At 44.1% G+C, this 21,358-nt stretch overlaps 1 protein-coding gene across 1 annotated transcript in view; it reads left to right on the forward strand.

Moving 5' to 3' along the window:
- The window catches only part of fech (ferrochelatase), a 66,700-nt gene that overhangs the window by 36,132 nt on the left and 9,210 nt on the right, over positions 1-21,358 (forward strand). Inside the window, exons 5-8 of the mRNA XM_085974434.1 lie at positions 8,484-8,618; positions 16,145-16,251; positions 16,892-16,990; positions 20,901-21,008. Coding sequence (XP_085830560.1) covers positions 8,484-8,618; positions 16,145-16,251; positions 16,892-16,990; positions 20,901-21,008 — 449 coding nt within the window. The remainder of the gene's footprint in view (positions 1-8,483; positions 8,619-16,144; positions 16,252-16,891; positions 16,991-20,900; positions 21,009-21,358) is intronic.

The following is a 21,358-nucleotide window of genomic DNA, read 5'->3' on the forward strand; positions in this document are numbered from 1 at the left end:
ACGCTTTCGCTTGCTCTGGCCCCCAACGCCATGGCTCCTCCTTTCTCAGCAGTTTGTGCAGGGGTGCCAGCAGCATCGATAAGTTTGGAAGAAACCGGTTATAATAATTCAGGAGCCCTAGATAGGCTTTCAGTTCAGTCACTGAGGTGGGTGCCGGTGCATCCTGCACTGCCTGCACTTTCCCTGGTAATGGATGGAGGCCTGTGGCATCCACCCGATGTCCCAGGAATGTAACTTCCTTCTCCATGAAACTACACTTAATCTGTTTCAGGCGTAGCCCCGCCTCTTCCAGCCGCTATAGCACTTTGTCCAGTGTTTTTAAGTGATCCTGATCGTCACTTCCTGTTAGCAGAATATCATCTAAGTACATGGCTACCTTTGGAATGCCCTGCAGAATGCCCTCCATAGTCCGTTGGAATATTGCTGGGCTAGAACTGACACCAAATGGTAACCTGGCATACGTAAACAGCCCCTTGTGCGTGTTCACCGTGACAAACTTTTTTGATTCTTCATCTAGCAATATCTGCTGATACGCATGACTCATGTCCAGTTTGCTGAATCTTTCTCCCCCAGCGAGCGATGTTAACATGTCCTCCATTCTCGGAATGGGGTACTGTTCCAGTGATGATACTCTGTTCACTGTTAACTTATAGTCACCACACACCCTTACGTTACTGTTGGGCTTCAATACCGGGACTATTGGTGCCGCCCAGTCTGAAAATTTCACTGGTTCTATTACTTTGTCCTTTAGCAGGCGATCTAGTTCCGCCTCAACCTTGGTTTTCATTGCAAAAGGTACCGACCTTGGTTTAAAGAAACGAGGCGTGGCATCACTGGCTACATGAATCTTGGCTGTGGCTCCCCTTAAGGTGCCTAGTTCGTCCTTGAATACTAACTCATGCTTCATCAGCACTTCTTGCAGTGCCTCTGTACTGTCCTCCATTTTATTCATTGCCTGCCAGTACACACTCAACTCACTGATCCACCCTCGCCCTAACAGGTTTGGCCCTGACCCTGCTACCACTACCACCGTAAGCTCTTTGGTGACTCCTTTGTGTTCCACTTGTACTTCGGCCGCCCCCAAAATGTCCACCTTCTGTTCTGTGTAGGTTTTGAGACGAATGGGGCATGTACCTAGCTCTGGGACTTTTGCTTCCCCCCCATAGCTTGGCGTACTCAGTCTGCGACATTATGGTTACACTACATCCGGTGTCAATCTCAAACTTTACTTGACCTCCGTTCACTATCAAATACTGAGTGAGAGGGGGTACGTTGGGCCTTGAAGTGTCTATACTGTATACAGTGAAAACCTCCTCACTAGACTCTTCCTCCTCTTGTATGTAATTTGCCCGCTTTGTGTACTTCTCCCTCCCCCCCCCCCCTTTTGCATGCTTTGCCCCTTTAGCACTGCTTCTCTCACTCACTGCCCTTTTACAGACTTTCTTTAAGTGCCCTATTTTTCCACAATTGTGGCACTTTGTCTTTGCAAACCTGCAGTCCTTTGCATAATGGCTCATCCCGCCACATCGGTAGCAATCCCCAACCCCGACTGGTGGACTTTTCGCGCCAGCTTCCATCTTGAAAACAGCTCCTCCCACTGGTTTACTCCATTTCTCCTTGCTCATACTGCTTAAGTCCTTAATGTCCTTGTTAGCCGTCTCCATGGCTTGTGCTTTTTTAAGTGCCGTCTCAAACGTTAATCCTTCTTCTGACAGCAACCTTTGCTGTATACTGTCGTCGTTCACTCCGCATACTAGTCTGTCCCTTAACATGACTGTGAGCGCATTTCCAAAATTACAGTCCTGTGCGAGCTTCCGAAGCTCCTCCACATACTCAGTAATGCTTTCTTCCGGCCTCCTAATCCTCGAATTGAATTTCCATCTCTGTACTATTTCACTAGGTTTCGGATTGAAATGATTCTTTAGTAGACTCACCAACTCGTCAAAAGATTTTTCTCCTGGCCGCTCCGGGCTCAGCAGATTCCTCATCCGTGTATAGGTTTGCGCTCCCACACAACTCAGTAAAATGGCCCTTTTCTTTTCAGCACTGTCCACCTCGTTTGCCATAAAGAAATGGCTCAGTATTTCAATATACTCCTCCCAAGACTGCGACTTGCTGTCAAAAGGTGCCACGGAGCCTACCGTTCCTGCCATCCTTGGAGTCCGGTCACTTCAGCCAAAAAATCAAACTCCGTTTCGACTCCCGCGGCCTAGCCTCGTGCTTTTCCGACTAGTTTGCTAACCAACCCGAGCACCTCTTCCGAATACTCCAAAGCTCTTCTGTCCTTTATTCTCGTCGCCATATGTGGTATCTTGAGGTGGCCATAGATGGAGACGGACACCGGTTAACTCCTTAACATGGTTTAATCAACACTTGCACATAAAAGCTTCTGCCATGAGGCAGCAAAAACAAAGAGTACAACCAGTACAGATCAGACTTAACTCAGGAGAGCAATTGCCACAGCACCACCTGGTGGATCAGGTTACTCATAACCTCCCAGGTTACTACAGTTTACTTTAGCTACCCTCTTCCTTTTTATATACCTGTAGAAGCTCTTACTATCTGTTTTAATGTTTCTTGCCAGTTTACTCTCATAATTCATTTTCTCTCTATTATTTTTTTAGTCAACCTTTGCTGGTTTTTAAAAATCTCCCACCAATCTTGGTGCCTTCATTGTATGCCTTCATTTTCAATTTGATACCATCCTTTATTTCCTTAGTTAACCACGGATGATGCTCCCTTCTCTTAAAATCTTTCTTTCTCACTGGAATATATTTTTGTTGAGAGTTATGAAATATCTCCTTAAATGTCCGCCACTGCATTTCAACTGTCTTACCCTTTAATTTATTTTTCCAGTCCACTTTAGCCAGTTCTGCCCTCATGCCATTGTAATTGCCTTTGTTTAAGATCGGGACACTGGTTTGAGATACAACTTTCTCACCCTCCAACTGAAATTGAAATTCAACCATGCTATGATCACTCTTTCCTAGAGGATCCTTTACTATGAGATCATTTATTAATTCTGTCCCATTACACAGCACCAGATCCAAGATAGCCTGCTCCCTGGTTGGTTCCATTACACACTATTCTAGGAAACCATCCCGGATGCGCTCTATGAACTCCTCCTCCAGGCTACCAGGCCAATTTGATTTGTCCAGTCAATATGGAGATTAAAATCACCCATGATTATTACCGTGCCTTTTTTACAGGCCTCCATTATTTGTTGATTTATACTCTGTTCAACAGTATTGCTACTGTTCGGGGGCCTGTAGACTACGCCCACCAGAGACTTTTTCCCTTTTATTATTTTTTATCTCCACCCAAACCGATTCTACATCTTGATCTTCTGAGCCAATATCACTTCTCACCACTACACTGATCCCATCCTTTACCAACAAAGTCATCCCACCTCCCTTTCCTTTCTGTCTATCCTTCCAAATTGTCAAATACTGTGGAATATTCAGTTCCCAGCCCTGATCACCTTGCAACCACGTCTCTGTAATGGCGATCAGATCATACCCATTTGTATCTATTTGTGCCGTCAACTCATCTATCTTGTTACGAATGCTGCGTGCATTCAAATATAGAGCTTTTAACTTTATCTTTTTACCATTTCTCCTTGTTTTGACCCCATTTTCTGTTGCACTCTTATTTTTAAACATTCTGTCCCTTCCTGTCACACTCTGGTTATTATTTCCCCCATCTTTATCCTGCTCTATTGCTTTCTCATTTCTCATTGACTTTTTAAATTCCTGCTCACCTTCCTTGCATGTTTTTATCTTTTGTTGCTTCTTGCAGTTGAATTTGTTGTCTTTCGGGCCCAAATACATTGCATTGTTGCTTTTGTGTAGTTTTCTACTTTTTTTCTGATTTCCTTCAATAATTCAAAATATGTGGATTTCCTTTACTCTTATTCCGGCCTCCCCATTCAATGGCCTAGATTTTGAGGAGTTAAACTTATTTTCGATAAAGAAAAGTGCTACTTCTGCCAAACAAAGAATCCACCTAATTATATAGAACCCGATAAGGATTTGTGGTCTGAAGTCTTTCTCTTTCTCCTACCGTGTTAACTGTTAGTTACTAATACAGTTTTTATTGTGCTTCTTGCAATTTTCAGTAAATGTTTGCAGCACCTATTCACTTATCAGCAGAGCATTACAAATTTTTCCTAATTTGTTCTACCCCTGGATGATTTAATGTTTGTTTTAACATCAATGGCTTCTGCAAACGTTCAGCAAAGAAATCCGTAGTGTCAGCAGCGACAGAGCAAAAAGTAGCATTAAAAATTATTGGAATTTCACAGCCTTACAACCTAGGTGTCATTTGCATAGGAGAGAAGATTTCACTAACAAAAATGTGTATAATACAATATAAAAGAAATCTGCTTTACACTTCTGCAGTGTTATTAAAAATTGGTCATTAAATTAACTTAGAATATTTACATCAGGGTTGCTGCATTTATAAAGAGTGAGTGATTCTCATTAATCTACTATATTAATGGTATGTTTTTTAAACCAACAGCAGTCCTGGTTTTCAAATATCTTTTAGGGAAAACTGACTTGATTAGATGGCCCAGCTTCAGCCAGGGGCCTTATGTTGAGCTGCACTGCCTGAGGAAGACTGGGGTATTGACGTAAAAGGAGGGAAGAAATATTGGCGTAAAGTTTGAAAGTGGCTGCTATGGCAGAAATGCTGCTTTAGATCTCAAGATACGAGGTTGTTACGGGAACCCTATGAACCTATCTCCAATAAATTTGCATTTTGGGTTTTGTAATTTCATAGTTGTGGCCCATTAGATAACCTAAAACTGTAAACTGTTTGGCTTACAATTCTGAGAATTAACCAGAGGCACACCCTTCTCTTCTCCCACCCATCTTTCTTGCTTAAGACAAACTGTATTTAGGGGATAACATGGAGCAGGGCAGCAACTGAACTGACTGTTATCTAATCAGTTCAGGAGTACACAGTAACAGAAGTACAGTCTGCACTTTTCTCTCAATGTTTGCAATTCTGTCTTTTTAAACTGAGAGGGGGTTTAGCATTTGAACATAATCTCAATATAAATTTTATATATAAGCAACTTTGGCAAAATATATGCAACACTTGAGCTTTGAACAGATGGGAAATTTCTGTGAATGTCTACTGAAGAATATTTTGAAGATTCTTGCATTTATGTAACACCTTTTAATGTACAAGATGTCCCAAGGCAATTTGCAGGGGGAAAAAAACTAGGTTTAAAAAGGTGGGTTTTGAGGACGTTTTTAAGAGGATAAAATCTTTTTCATTGCAGTCTGACTGGCAAAACTCAATCCAGTTCTTTGGCATTCTTCCTCCTGTTAGTGGACCCATTTTTTTTTTTTTAGCATTTTGTGTTTTTACTTCAAATTTTCAGGTTTTGCACTTTTTCAAATCACCCCTTGATTTATCTTTTCTTTTGTTCTTTTAAACCTTAGCAGTATGGGCCTCAACCCTTCATATAGGTTTCTCAAGAGGGAGGGGAAGGTACTGAAATTAATGTTGATGACAAGAGTTCCAAAAAGGTTTTAAAAAAAAAAAAAAAAAAAAAAAAAAAAAATTGTAAGCTGAAAGGCACCACACAGCAAACTTTTAAAGCCATCCAACCTAACTATGTAAATTCACCAGTCTTAATGCATGCACCTGTATAATGTAGAACAACTCCGAACACCTCATCATCACAGTTGTTCATTCCTGGAACTTAATCTGAAGAAATATGGAATGCGGCCATTATAATATTAGAAATGTTAAGTTCCAAGAAGCATCAATGTTGAATCTTTCCAATGAAGATCTTATTGCCCCAGTCATGGACTCATTCACATTACGTTTCCCTTCTCCATAGAAGCCTTTTCACTTTCTTAGGATAATTTTAAGTCTAAGCAAATTTTTCACCTACATTCCCAAACTGATATTGTTCTGTTAGAGTGGACCACGAGATACTGCAGTTGGTTGCAGCAACTAGGAGTGTGCGCGCATTCATGTGAAAATACGCTCAAGGCTGGTTTTTGTATATTTAAAAAAAAAAAGCTGTAACAAGCACCTGGATTTGAGTTTTGGGTGTTAAATGTTTCTTTTGCTTGTCATGTATAGTGTCAGAGGCGGTGCAACGAAGGTTCACTAGATTGATTCCTGGGATGAGAAGGTTGTCCTATGAGGAGAGATTTGAGTAGATTGGGCCTATACTCTCTGCAGTTTCGAAGAATGAGAGGTGATCTCATTGAAACGTACAAGATTCTGAGAGGGCTTGATAGGGTAGATGCTGAGAGGCTGCTTCCCCTGGTTGGAGAGTCTAGAACTAGGGGGCATAGTCTCTGGACAAGGGGTCGGCCATTTAGGACTGAGATGAGGAGAAATTTCTTCACTCAGTAGGTTGTGAATCTTTGGAATTCTCTACCCCAGAGGGCTGTCAATGCTCAGTCATTGTGTATATTCAAGGCTAAGATCGATCGATTTTTGGACACGAAGGGAATCGAGGGATATGGGGATCGGATGGGAAAATCGAGTCGAGGTCGAAGATCAGCCAGGATCATATTGAATGGCGGAGCAGACTCGAGGGGCCGTATGGCTTGCTCCTATTTCTTATATTCTTATGGTACATACGTAGCCCTATTGGTCTGACAGTATTATGCAAAAACGATAGGTGTTGATGCTCCATTAATGCTGAAGTATATATCAAGTTTTATACTTCTATTTCCTTATCTAGGCAAATAAATTCTTCAGGTAGATATAACTGATTAAGATAACTGAACAGTGCAGCCCATGATATAAAGTAGTAGTGTTTTCTTTGCTACTTACCAGACCAGCAGTGGGAAACTATGCTCCCTGACATGTTGCATTCCATCAGGTCTCTCCTTTCTACGTCTACCAATGTCACACCTTGCGAGCGATTCTTCAGCTTCCAGCGTCGCTCCACCCATGGGACATCTCTACCGTCCTGGTTGGCAGCTCCCGGCATCGTGCTGCTCTGAAGATTTGTCCGATCGTCTAAAAACGATCCTCTCGTCAACGAGGTAGAACTCACTGACATCAATCCCACGTGCATGCATGTGCGGTACCCTGATGGGCGGGAGACCACCGTTTCGCTCCGGGACCTGGCTCCCTGTCCAGCTGGTTCCACGGACCCAACTGATAGAGGGACCCACAGGGATGATGCCGACACTCTGCGCTCCCCCAAAGATGACACCCTACCTGGGACATCGAGAGATCTGCCAGCTGCCTCACCGGATCCACTCGGTGAGCCGAGCGCTCCCCGTGGGATGGCCACCCGAGGCCAGGACGCCGGTCAATCCCCGGCTATCAAACAGGATGAAGCCAGTTCTGCGCCTGTGGGGACCCGCACCCGGAGTCACGATCTCCCCAGCCTCCCTCGGGTTGATCAGAGCAACACGGGCCCTGTTGATCCACCGGTACGGATCAAGCGGCCCAGGGACCAAGACACGGTCCGGGGGAGATGTGCCTTCTAGCCATAAACAAAAATCTAAAAGACTGCGGCTATTCGAGGTCCGCCTAATCCGTTAAGAGGAAGTCGTCGGATTTCCAAATCTTTTAGGCAGGAAGAATGTTATAAATCTCATCATCATCAAGAAACTACTCATGAAATAACGCTAGACGGCCAGCTGGTGGCGCCGTCCAAGGGGTATAAATACTCGGGCGTGGGCCCAGCTTGCCAGGGACATTTTGTAAGACGAACTAGTGAAGTACAACTAGGCCTCCATGTTCTGAAACAAGTTGATTAAAGCCTTGCTTTATGCTCAAACCAAGTGCGTAGTGAGTTTTATTACGTCACTTGGGTCCTGGTCTTCTCTGCAGCCGACTATGCAATTAGCCTAGATCCCAGACCGTGCTTCGTTTTGTGATTTCACTCCACAATTAGTTTGGTTCCCACTAATGATTGGATATAATAGGTTAAGTAAGAGTGTTGAAAATTATGTTTTAAGCAAAACTAATTGCATTTAGGTATAGAATCAATTACTTTTGCTTATAACTAACCAATCTCATTCTTAAAAAAAAAAAAAAAAAAAAAATTGGTTTAAATTAGAATATTGCTTTTGGCACCTTGCAAACTGGAGCCTAAAGCCATTCATTAGGTAGCCCATTGTGGATCAATTAGAAGACTTTGCTATTGCATCTCACTCCACTCGGTTGGAGCATTTTAGTTAAAAGTGTGCTCGTATAGCCTCGTGTTGTTTTCCATCTTCCACCTCTGCGCACTATGGCTTGGAATTTACTTTGAGTGTTGCAAACAAACATCAAGCAAAATATTAAAATAAAAAGTATATTAATGATTCTTTTTATTTTAAAAATGGGTCCTACTGTGATTCTTTACTAGGGTTTGGAACATATTCGTAAGATATATGTTGTGAGAATCTTGTCTAGTTTGTTCCACTTCCAATTCCATTAGATGAAATTAACCCGTAAGTTTCAAAAACAATCTTTTCATAAGGTGTTTATGCATCTTATTTTTTCAGCACCGCACAAATTTTACATTGGTTTTCGATATGTTCATCCGCTAACAGAAGAAGCAGTGGAAGAGATGGAGAGAGATGGGATTGAGCGAGCAGTAGCTTTTACACAGTATCCTCAGTACAGCTGTTCTACCACAGGTACTACAGTGTTGGGTGTATAAGTTGGCTAATACTGTTGACTAAAAATCTACACACTAAAATATAGAGATACTTTTCTAAGTGTTAGGCTAACTTCTGGATTTATAATTTATTAAAGAAATTCTTCATACTGGTTTCCATCTTTTCCTCCTCCTTTCCCCATTCTCTAAGGACAGGGCACAAATATTTGAGCCAAGGCTATGACTGTTCAGTGACTGATGTGCTCATAGTCCTTGCTTAATGGCCACAATGCACCTGATCTATGATTTGGACTAGATTTGGGTTTGTGAAACCGGATGTGCTTCCAATCCATTTGAGCATTCAATTTGATTTGTGACTTTGTGCAAGTTCTAAAACCTTTGTTCAGTTTTATCATTATAAATGTTTGTCTTGTAGAGTACAGTTGCTGTGTTGTCAACTTTGCTTTAATGAGTTGCAGGTCTGAGAGTTTAGCTAGTGAGTAGCTGAGGCGTAAGACCATGAATTTCACAGGTTTAATCCCCTACCTGATCTCATTAGGAGGTGGTGGCAAGTGTGTTACATTGGCCTCAGCGTCCCTAGGATAGGGAGGGAAAAATCATTCAGGGCTCTCTCTCCTGATCATGACCCAGTGGCCCATACTAGAGGTGTGTGTGGACGTTGGGTGAGGGTTAAATTGGGTTCACCTGTGCTGTTCCTCTGGTCAAGTAGACTGGTGACACTCGCTGTCAAGGCTCATGCATGAATAATAGCCACCTGGGCAAAGTGCTGCAGGCTGTGTGGCACCTGTACAACTCTAACTTGGAAAGGAAGCTACAGCAGTGATGGGGAGAAAATTGACAAAAACAAAAGGGATTTTTTAAAAAGTCCTCGAGTTGCAATCTGCTTTTTGTAGGTATCTGACTCCTGGCTTACATGAGGCACGCAAGCTCAGCATCAGCAAGATTTATTTCAATCCTGAATAGGAGAGGAAGGAGACCAGGCCTTCCAATTGCAGAGTCATAGAGTTCTACAGCACAGAAAGAGGCCCTTCGGCCCATCGTGTCTGCGCCGCCCATCCATCCCTGTCCAGTCTAATCCCATTTTCCAGCATTTGGTCCATAGCCTTGTATGCAATGGCATTTCAAGTGCTCCTCCAAATGCTTCTTGAATGTTGTGAGGGTTCCTGCCTCTACCACCCTTTCAGGCATTGAGTTCCACATTCCAACCACCCTCTGGGTGAAGAAGTTCCTCCTCAAATCCCCTCTAAATCTCCTGCCCCTTACCCTGAATCTATGCCCCCTTGTTATTGACCCCCCTACTAAGGGGAAAAGTTCCTCTTTATCTACCCTATCTATGCCCCTCATCATTTTGTACACCTCAATCAGGTCCCCCCTCAGCCTTCTTTGCTCCAAGGAAAACAACCCCAGCCTGTCCAGCCTCTCTTCATAGCTGAGGCGCTCCATCCCAGGTAACATCCTGGTGAATCTTCTCTGCACCCTCTCCAAAGCAATCACATCCTTCCTATAGTGAGGTGACCCGAACTGCACACAGTACTCCAGCTGTGGCCTCACCAGCGTTTTGTACAGCTCCATCATAACCTCCCTGCTCTTATATTCTATGCCTCGGCTAATGAAGGCAAGTATCCCATATGCCTTTTTAACCACCTTATCTACCTGTTCCGCTGCCTTCAGGGATCTATGTACATGTACACCAAGGTCCCTCTGACCCTCTGTACTTCCTAGGGTCCTACCACTCGTTGTGTATTCCCTTGCCTTATTTGTCCGTCCAAAATGCATCACCTCGCACTTTTCAGGGTTAAATTCCATTTGCCACTTTTCCGCCCATCTGACCAACCCGTTTATATCGTCCTGTAGCCTGAGGCTTTCCTCCTCGCAATTTACCACCCCACCAATTTTCGTGTCATCTGCGAACTTACTGATCATACCTTTCACATTCTCATCCAAATCATTTATGTAGATAACAAACAACAAGGGACCCAGCACCGATCCCTGAGGTACCCCACTGGACACAGGCTTCCAGTCACAAAAGCAACCTTCGACCATCACCCTCTGCCTCCTGCCACTCAGCCAGTTTAGGATCCAACGCGCCAAGGCACCCTGGATCCCATGGGCTCTTACCTTCTTGACCAGTCTCCTATGCGGGACTTTGTCAAAAGCTTTACTGAAGTCCATGTAAACCACATCCACAGCATTTCCCTCATCCACCCCCCTAGTCACCCCCTCGAAAAATTCAATCAGATTTGTCAGACATGATTTACCCTTGACAAAGCCATGCTGACTATCCCCGATTAATCCTTGCCTCTCCAAGTGGAGACTAATTTTGTCCCTCAGAATTTTTTCCAATAATTTCCCTACCACAGATGTTAGGCTCACTGGCCTGTAATTCCCTGGTTTATCCCTGCTACCCTTCTTGAATAATGGTACTACGTTAGCTGTTCTCCAGTCCTCTGGTACATCCCCTGTGGCCAGAGAGGTTCTGAAAATTTGTGTCAGAGCCCCTGCAATCTCCTCCTTTGCCTCCCACAGCAGCCTGGGATACATCTCGTCCGGGCCTGGGGATTTATCCACTTTTTGGCCTGCTAAAACTGCTAGCACCTCCTCCCTCTCGATGCTAATATGTTCAAGTATGTCACAGTCCCCTTGCCCAATTTCTATGTCTGCATCGTCTTTCTCCATAGCGAACACAGATGCAAAAAATTCATTTAAAACCCCGCCTACCTCATCTGGCTCTACACACAGATTGCCACTTTGGTCCCTAATGGGCCCTACCCTTTCCCTGGTTATCCTCTTGCCCTTAATATACTTATAAAACATCTTAGGATTTTCCTTTATTTTGCTCGCCAGTGTTATTTCATGGCCCCTCCTCGCCCTCCTAATTTCTTTTTTAAGTACGCCCCTGCACTTTTTATACTCCTCTAGGGCTTCTTCTGTCTTTAGTCTTTTGTAACTGCCAAAAGCCCCCCTTTTATTCCTAATGCATTTTTGTATATCCCTTGTCATCCAAGGTTCCCTTTGCTTGTTGGTCCCACCCTTGACCTTTACAGGAACATGTTGGCGTTGTACTCTCTCTATTTCCCTTCTGAAAGTCTCCCACTGTTTTGATGTGGATTTTCCTATAAGTAGCTGCTCCCAGTCCACTTTGGCCAGATCCTGCCTTATCATATTAAAATCGGCCTTCCCCCAATTTAGAACCCTTATTTCCGGGCCGTCTTTGTCCTTTTCCATGACCACCTTAAATCTCACCGAATTATGGTCACTGTCGCCAAAATGCTCTCCTACTGACGCTTCCACCACTTGCCCGGCTACATTCCCTAGAATTAGATCCAGTACCGCCCCCTCTCTTGTAGGACTTTCTACATGTTGGCTCAAAAAGCTCTCCTGGATGCACTTTAAGAATTCTGCACCCTCTAAGCCTTTCACACTCTGACTGTCCCAATTTATATTGGGGAAGTTGAAATCCCCCACTATTATTACCCTATTATTTTCGCACTTTTCTGAGATTTGCCTACATATCTGTTCCTCTATCTCCCCCTGACTGTTTGGGGGCCTATAGTACACTCCCAGCAAAGTGCTTGCCCCCTTTTTGTTTTTAAGTTCTACCCATATGGCCTCATTAGAGGAACCCGCTAATATATCATCCCTCCTTACAGCAGTAATTGACTCCTTAATTAATATTGCAACACCCCCTCCCCTTTTATACCCCCCTCTGTCTCGCCTGAAGATTCTATACCCCGGAATATTGAGCTGCCAGTCCTGACCCTCCCTCAACCATGTCTCCGTGATAGCAACAATATCGTACTCCCATGTGTTCAACAACAACTTCAGTTCATCCACCTTATTTGCAAGACTCCTTGCATTAAAATAAATGCCTTCCAGCCCTGCCATATTCTCTTTTGCCTTCACATATTTGCTCTGCCTTCCCAGCTGACTTGTTTTTCCCTCTGTATTTGGCTGTAAATCACCCCCTGCTATAGCTCCACTCTGTACCCCATCCCCCTGCCAAGTTAGTTTAAACCCCCCCCCAGCAGTGCTAGCAAACCTCCCCGCAAGGATATTGGTTCCCCTCTGGTTCAGGTGTAAACCGTCCGACTTGTACAAGTCCCACCTTTTCCAGAAGCAGACCCAGTGATCCAGGAAACTAAAGCCCTCCCTCCTGCACCATCCCTTTAGCCACGCATTCATCTGTTCTATCTTCCCATTCCTATACTCACTAGCACGTGGCACCGGGAGTAATCCAGAGATTACAACCCTTGAGGTCCTGCTCCTTAATCCTTCACCTAGCTCCCTAAATTCTTGCTGCAGGACCTCATCCCTCTTTTTACCTATGTCGTTGGTACCAATGTGGACCACGACCACTGGCTGTTCACCCTCCCCCTCCAGAATGCCCTGCAGCCGCTCAGTGACATCCTTGACCCTGGCACCAGGGAGGCAACAAACCATCCTGGATTCACGTCTACGGCCACAGAAACGCCTATCTGTTCCCCTTACTATAGAATCCCCTACCACTATTGCTCTCCCACTCTTTTTTCCCCCCTTCCTGGGCAGCAGGAGCACCCCCAGTGCCAGGAAGTTGGCTGCTGCTGCCTTCCCCTGGTGAGTCATCCCCCTCAACAGTATCCAAAGCGGTATACTTGTTTGAAAGGGGGATGTCCGCAGGGGTTCCCTGCACTACCTGCCTGCCTTTGTTGCTCCGCCTGATGGTCACCCCCTGTGCTGCCCTACCCTGAGGTGTGAACAACTCGCTAAACGTGCTATCCACGAGCCTCTCAGCATCGCGCATGCTCCAAAATTCATCCACCCGCAGCTCGAGCGCCACAATGCGGTCTACAAGTAGCTGCAGCTGGATGCATTTCCCGCACACATGGTCGTCAGGGACACTGGCAGCATCCCTGACTTCCCACATGGAGCAAGAGGAGCAGAACACGGGTCTGAGCTCTCCTGCCATGACTTACTCCTTTAATTAATTTAAAAATTTATTCAATACCCCAGTTACAGGTATACTCTAGGGCGCTTTATTTACCAACTGTCCCCACTACACCACAGAAATTTAACACCACAGAATTCAAGCTTGTATTGAAAAGAGAGAAATACCCACCAACCAATCACTTACCTGCTCCCTGGTGACGTCACACTTGGATTACTTTTTACCTCTCTCCTGGAACCTGGATTGGTATGCCTCTGACTGCTCCCTCTCAAGCCTTTAAGCTCTCCCGCCTCGGGCTGCTCCCGCGCAGGTCCGCTGCTTCTCGGGGCTGTGGGCCTCGGTGCCTCTGACTGCTCCCTCTCAAGCCTTTAAGCTCTCCCGCCTCGGGCTGCTCCCGCGCAGGTCCGCTGCTTCTCGGGGCTGTGGGCCTCGGTGCCTCTGACTGCTCCCTCTCAAGCCTTTAAGCTCTCCCGCCTCGGGCTGCTCCCGCGCAGGTCCGCTGCTTCTCCGGCCTCGGGGCTGTGGGCCTCGGTGCCTCTGACTGCTCCCTCTCAAGCCTTTAAGCTCTCCCGCCTCGGGCTGCTCCCGCGCAGGTCCGCTGCTTCTCCGGTCTCGGGGCTGTGGGCCTCTGTGCCTCTGACTGCTCCCTCTCAAGCCTTTAAGCTCTCCCGCCTCGTGTTCTGCCTCGTGTTCTGCCTTGTTTCATGGTCAGGTCTATTTATCAATGCAGGCTTATTCAGAAGGATATGACCAGATAAAAGGAATATCCTTTCCCAATGCACTGACCCACACTGAAACTTTCATCACTCTGACTCCTCCAAAAGATGTTTCACAATTGGCCCAAATCATAGTCATTTGATAGTTTTCATTCTCTATCCAGCTTCTCTCCAGCTTTCTTCTCTCTGTGTGTAGGTATTGTCTCCTTGTTAAGCTATGTTATGCATGGTAGCCACCCTCGGACAGCTCATCTAAGTAGACATTATTCATATGTGAGCCTTCACCGTATTGGTAGGTTGTTTTTCTGTAGGAAGCATCACAGCTGATTCTGGTTTTGAATCCGTCAGATGTACTTTTCAGCAGGGGTTGCAGTATAGTGACGAGAGTTGGAAGCTCGCCATGATTTCTCTCATCCCTGATTTAGGGGTGCTATAGCTAATTGTAGCCCCCTGCTCCAGCAGATTACTCAGCACAGACTGAAGATTGAATCCAGCTTTTTTCCCCGAGCTCTTCGTTCCTCTGACTTTGGGCACATGTGCACCACCACCCCTCCTTTTGCCCCACCATTGGTAGCTGCACCATCGCATTCTGGAATTCTCTCACTAAATCTGTCCGCCTCTCCACCTCCTTTAAAAGAAATTTACTCTTGCTAGGTTTTAGTTTCATTGGCTGCAATAATCTTTCTTCACGTGAACTAGGTATGTAATCATGTTATTAAAATGTGGAGGACACCACAGTCAAGCCTGGTCCTGTCCTTGCCTGGTGTCCACAAATATACATGTGGATTGCAATCAACAGTAGCTTATTTTTTTCTTTCTTCCTCTCCAGCTCAGGGACACCGAAGCAAATTGTAGTAATCCAACTGATGTCCTGGCTAAGATCAGCCTTCCTGATCTGTATGTCTCAGTACGACACTCGGTAGTCTATTTGCAGACTGAGCCACCTGGGGAACTTCAACCATTTTAATATAGGCATCCATTTTAAAAACCCTCCGCCAGATCAGAAAAGTATTCATTACAAATCTTGCCTGTATTGTGCACCTATAGAACTCCTATTTCAAATACCCTAAATCCTTTGCCATTGCCTTGGAGTTCTCCCAAGCCTTTGGTAGAATATAGCACTGTGCACCTCCTAAACAAGTTACTATTATGACGATTGAAAGCTACCTGAGATGGCACAGTTTCTCCCATTAAAGCTATGTTTGTGGGTATCACTTTTTGTGCTGTAGTTAACTTCAGGAAGTCCTCAAGACTCTTGCTCTGTTCTTCCTTCATAATCAGTGACCTCCTCCCCATTGTCTTGCAAGCCCAACTACTCTCTTTATGATGCTGCTACTGTACACTTGTCAACTTCCTTCACAAAGATTGTAGTCAGATCGGTAACTCCTCTCTCATCTCTAGTGTCCACATTGTCTCTCTGTCTGTCTCTTATCGATACTACTATGGCCATTCTTCTAAGCTATTGTCTGATTCTTCCTAAACTATGAATATCCAATCTAAATGGTCTTTCACCTTCCTACATCCTCGCTGTATTGAAGTCAAGACTCAGCGCACAGTCTCCAACTCATTCATTTTGAAGCTTGGAGAACTGTGGAACTCTGTACTTTCCTTAGCTGTTGTCTCACAGTCTTCAGGCTTTTAAAACCAATGCTTGGTGTCACCTTCTCATAACTTTATCTTTAGCCTCATTTGTCTTTTTTTTACTCTTCACTGTTAGTGTGGTTCTGTACTAAGAGCCCTGTACACTTCATCTCAATTTAAAATAAAACACACATCTTCTATCTTAGTGCAACATAGCATTTACTGTTTCAGTGGAAGATGGTGGTGAGACCTCAGAATTGATTGGCCAGATTGAAAGCTACCCGAGATAGCACAGTTTCTTTGTTTCTTGACTTTCTTTTGTAGGAAGTAGTTTAAACGCAATTTATCGATATTATAATGGAACGAGCACAGCGCCGAAGATGAAATGGAGTACTATTGACAGGTGGCCAACGCATCCATTATTAATTCAGGTAAGGTTGTTTGTGGATCAACTGGTTGTGAAATCTCTTCATTTTGTAGAGTTCTCTATCATATACAGTTCCCAGACAAGAAAGCAGATGTGAGCTGATGTCAGCAGCTGGTTATTGTGGTACACATGCCAGGGGGCTAAGAAATAGAAAATGTTTAAGTTTATTTGTAGGGTTTTTAATTTTATTTGACTCTTTGTATTTAAAGCAAAACCTGGTTTTCACCCTTGTGAAGTGCCTCTTTCTAGTGCTGCCCATCAGCAGCCTGGTTGACGTGAGGAAACTAAAAACGTGGGATGATCTGCCATACTGTCTACAGCCTACTTATACACTGGTCATTCCACCCAGACATTGTAGTTGTGCTTTTGGAAAGCTACTTAAGGGAATGGTGTGCCTTAATTTGGCCTGGATAATAGTGCTGATGATATCATTAACAAACTGCCTAATATATGCATCTAGTTACTTTTTAGGATAATAGGGGTTTCCTTTTTAAAATAAACTATCTTGGATGATCTCTGAATCTGATATTTTAGAATAATCTGATAATTTTTCTTTTATTTGTTTTTTTTATTCCATATTGGTAATTGGTAAGTGAATTTGCATTCAAGTAATTGCAGGTTAACAGTTTTTATTTATCTTGCAGTGTTTTGCAGATCATATACGGCAGGAACTTGATCAATTTCCACCTGAGAAAAAGGCTGATGTAGTCATTTTGTTCTCTGCTCATTCACTACCTATGTCTGTAAGTGACTTAAAGCAATCTTGTATTTAAAAGGTTGAAAAATGACCAGAAGCACACCTTCATGGATCCTGAGTTTTTGATGTCACTTGCTTCCAATTATTATTTGCCTCAGGCCCACTTTTGAATCTGTATCTCAGTTCAATATTTAGCTTGGTCCGCCCAAATGAAGACGTTGTGCTAATTAACAATTTACGGCATTGTATTGTACCTTTTCTGAATTTTTTTTTTTAAGTTAGAAGAACAACTGAGAGGTTAAAGACAGAGGGCTGGATTTTGATAACTGAAGGCGTGTAGGAGGCGGGACTACAACTTTTGGGGTTGTAGTCCCGCCTCCATCGAGTTGTGGCCAACCCATTCGATTTTCACTTGATTGACATTGTTGAGCCCGCCCAGCGGACTCAGCAGGCCAATTAAGGGCCACCCAGCAACCGGTGATGTCACAGATTGACATTTCATCTGTCAAGAGCTTTTGACAGATGAAATATCAGCGTTTGACAGCTCTTTGAAGCTGTCAAACACTGACAATCTGTACTCCAAGTTAATTCCTTCCTCTCAGGCTGATTTAGAGATCTCTCCAGAACAGAAAGCAGAATGCTGCAGATTTTGACAGCTCGCGGCCATTCTGCTTTCTGTGCCGGTGCGATGAGGGACTCCCGAGACCTGAAGGAAGGAATCATAATCATAATCAACTTTATTGTCATTGTTAGTGCACAAGTGCAGTACAACGAAATGTAGGCTTGCGGCTCCCGAGAGTGTACATTTAGACTAAGACATTTAAACATTCAACATTCATTTGGCTTGTAATACATTAACATAAACATAATAAAGTGCATTGGCAGATGTGCAGGCTTTAGAGTTTATTTGTGGAGTTCAGTAGGATGACAGCCCTGGGAAAGAAGCTGTTCCTAAATCTGGTCGTTTGGGTGCGAATGCATCTAGCGTCTCCCAGATGGCAGGGGGCGAACAGACTGTGGCTGGGGTGGGTAGGGTCTTTGATGATGGTCAGTGACCTCCGTAAACAGCGTTTCTGGTATATGTGCTCTATGGTCGGTAGCCGGGTGCCGGTAATGCGTTGGGCAGTTTTGACTACCCGCTGCAGGGCTTTCCGGTCATGGGAGCTACAGCTGTCATACCATACTGTGATACAGTTCGTCAGGATGCTCTCTATTGTGCAGCGGTAAAAGTTAGAGAGGATCAGGGGTGACAGCTTTAAACACTTTACACACACCAAACAAACTTACCTCTGCACTCATGCACCCATCACTCACCTGAACACCGGACATCTCGACCCCTTCAGCCCAACGGTCCGCCTCACTAACTTGGTGTGGTTTGGAGCCGTCGGGAATACCACTCTTCAGGGATAAAAATAGGGATTAGGTTAAAAACTGCCTGTTAACTACCTGTTAACAGGCAGTTAATTGGCACTAATCCCCTTCCCACCTCGGGGCGGCGGCTCCCAGCACAGGCCGGGTATCTGCCTCCTTTGAAACTGGCATGGAGGTGGGGTGGGATGGGTTCGTGCCCCCCGATTTTTAAACACCTACACGCCTCCAATCCTGCCTCCACGGCCCAATGAAAATCCTGCCCAGAGTCTGTGTTTCTGCAAGGCTCCTTAAATTCTATCTCGATTGGCAGAAGGGGCACTCAAATCTAGGTTTGTTTAGGTGCTTGTTTTTCCAAGTGCAGAAATTAAACTATTTTGAGACAATAACAATCTACCTGATCGTGTCAATTTGTGATGCAGGAAGCGATCAGTTAGCTTTGGTAGGTTTGATGTTACATCTACAAAGCAGTATCACTGGGGGGAAAAAAAGCCAAATATCTGAGTTTTAAAATCAGAAAATGTCAGCATCTGAAGAAAAGACGACAAGCTAGTGCTTTGTATAGAGGTCCTTCTCCAAAATTGGTTAGAGTTAACGGGGGAACCCTTTTATAGCACTGACCAGAGCCTGGAGGAGAGAGAAAAAGAACAGGTGATGATCAAGAGTACAGATGTGGCAAAACTCCTGTACAAGAAAAAAAAGAACTTGCATTTATATAGTGCCTTTCACGTCCATGGGACATCCGAAAACAAAGCATTTCACAGCCAATTAGTTATGCTTGAAGTCGTTTATTGGCCCAGAACTTCGGGACTTCATGGGTGAGTACGCACGGGGGTACTCGCCCGTAAGCCCAATGGACGTGCCGGTTTCCTGCATGCACTGTGCATGCACGGGAAACCGGAACTTCCGTTCCCCTGAAAGAAGGGGTTCAGAGTTCGAACGCGTGTGCGGGAGAGGCTGCGTGTGCGCATCGAACTTGCGTTTTTTTTGCAGGTTTTCCTGGGAGGGTAAGTCTCCAGAATTTACACATTTAAAAAGCAGTCGTAAGGCCTGCTTTTTACAAGGTAAGTGGTGAATTAATTAAAATGAAAACACTTTTTCCACAGGTTTATTATTTTTAAATACTTTAAGGGAAGTTTATTTTTAGCCCCGTTAGAAAATAAAAAAAATTTCAAAAACTTAAATTATTGTTTAAAATAGTTATTTCATGTAATTTATAGTTTATTTAAAAAATGTGATTTAAAAAAAAATTTATTGAAGATTTAGTGATGTTCTGGGGCTCGTAGTATTTCTAAGTTTGACAGCACTTCCTGTCAAACTTATGAATGAAGCATTCCCTGCTCCGATTGGCTCCACATGGCCCACGTGATCCCAGGGGCCGCATCGAACTAACTGCGCCCCTGGGATACGCAAGCACTGCGCGCCGGCAGCTGGAGCAGGCCCAGGATCGGAATTCCACGGGGGCCCACAGCTCAATGGCCGGCATGCAAGGTAAGTGCAGGTCGGGGGCTTACATCCGCGGGAAATCCCTGACCCGAATTTCTGGGCCAATATGTAGGCAAATGTGGCAGCCAGTTTTCCACAAAAATCCCACAAACAGCAAAAGAAATATAGAACTGTTTTAGTTTTCTTGGTTGAGGAATAAATGTTGGTCAGGATACCATGTATCCTCACTTCTGAAACTTCATGATTTCACCAAGATTCTTGTTGTGTTAGAGGAGGTTTGAACACAGCATTTAATATTTTCAAAAATTCTGCCTTCTCAGAAAAAATTGTTGTGGGGAGTTGGAGCAATGTTCGGAGCTATAATAGTCTTTGGTTTGCCAGACCTTCTGACCAAAGAGAGATTTGGTCAAGTAACTAGTATTTGAAGAAGGGTTTCAACCCGAAACGCCAACTCAAATTTCTCTCCACGGATGTTGCCTGACCTGCTGAGTTTTTCCAGCATTCTCTGTTGTTATTTTGGATTTCCAGCATCTGCAGTATTTTGCTATCGAACTAGTATTTTTGCTCTGGTGGGGAAACCTGTTTGTTAACTGCTTTAAATCATAGCCTATTCAAATTCTGTCTGGAACTGATGTGGAGTTTTGTGCCTAGGGAAATGATTATGCGTAGTGTTTGTACTGCAACTGTGAGGATGGACACTAGCTCCAGATTGGGGTGAGATCGAATATTGATTTTTGAATAATTGAATTGTTAGTAGAGAAAATACTTTTGTAATTTGTCCTTTGGCACTGTATGATTTATGGGCCTATACCATGGACATTTTGTGCATAATTAATGTAGAAAAATAAATGTGGCTGTTATGGGGGGTGGGGGCGTAAGGAGGTGCTATGAATAGGATCTGACACTCCATATTTTCATTCTATTTTGAAAGGTGTGGAAATAAACTCTCTCTATACCATGAACAACTGGAATAATAGTGGATGGAAACTTTGTAGTTGTGAAGTCCTTCATAATAAGCTGACTGGAATAGTTTCATTATTCTACTATATATGGTGTTAATTAGGGATAAGTTTTATTTTGTAAAACTGTATTACCCTATCTAGCAAACCTAACTCTTTAATTTAGCACTGTCTATATTTCAGGTAGTGAATCGAGGTGATCCCTATCCTCAGGAAGTGGGAGCAACTGTCCAACGCGTCATGGAAACACTAAATTTCAGTAACCCTTTCAGGCTGGTGTGGCAGTCTAAGGTAACTCCTACTAGTGTGCAATTATTTATCTTTTTATAGGAAGTTACATCACTGGAGTAGGATATTCAGCCCATTGCGCCATTCAAATAGATTGTGGCTGATCTGTACCTCAACTCTATTTAACCCGCCTTTGTTCCATATCCCTTGATTTGTGTCGAACCAAGTACTTCTTGGAATACTTCCCATTGTCTGTCGGTTCAGACCAGTTTACTGTGGTCAATTTGTTTCTCATCCCTTCATAGCTTGCCTTACTTAAACCCAGGTTGAGTAAGACTGGGAGGTTCAGACCTTTGAGTGTGAGCCAACTATGTGAAATGCCATTTGAGAGAGCCAGCTCAGTAGTTAAAATA

The sequence above is a fragment of the Somniosus microcephalus genome, chromosome 2 (assembly GCF_052327205.1).
Source record: "Somniosus microcephalus isolate GS21.2 chromosome 2, FLI_Smic_1.0, whole genome shotgun sequence".
Lineage (NCBI taxonomy): Eukaryota > Metazoa > Chordata > Chondrichthyes > Squaliformes > Somniosidae > Somniosus > Somniosus microcephalus.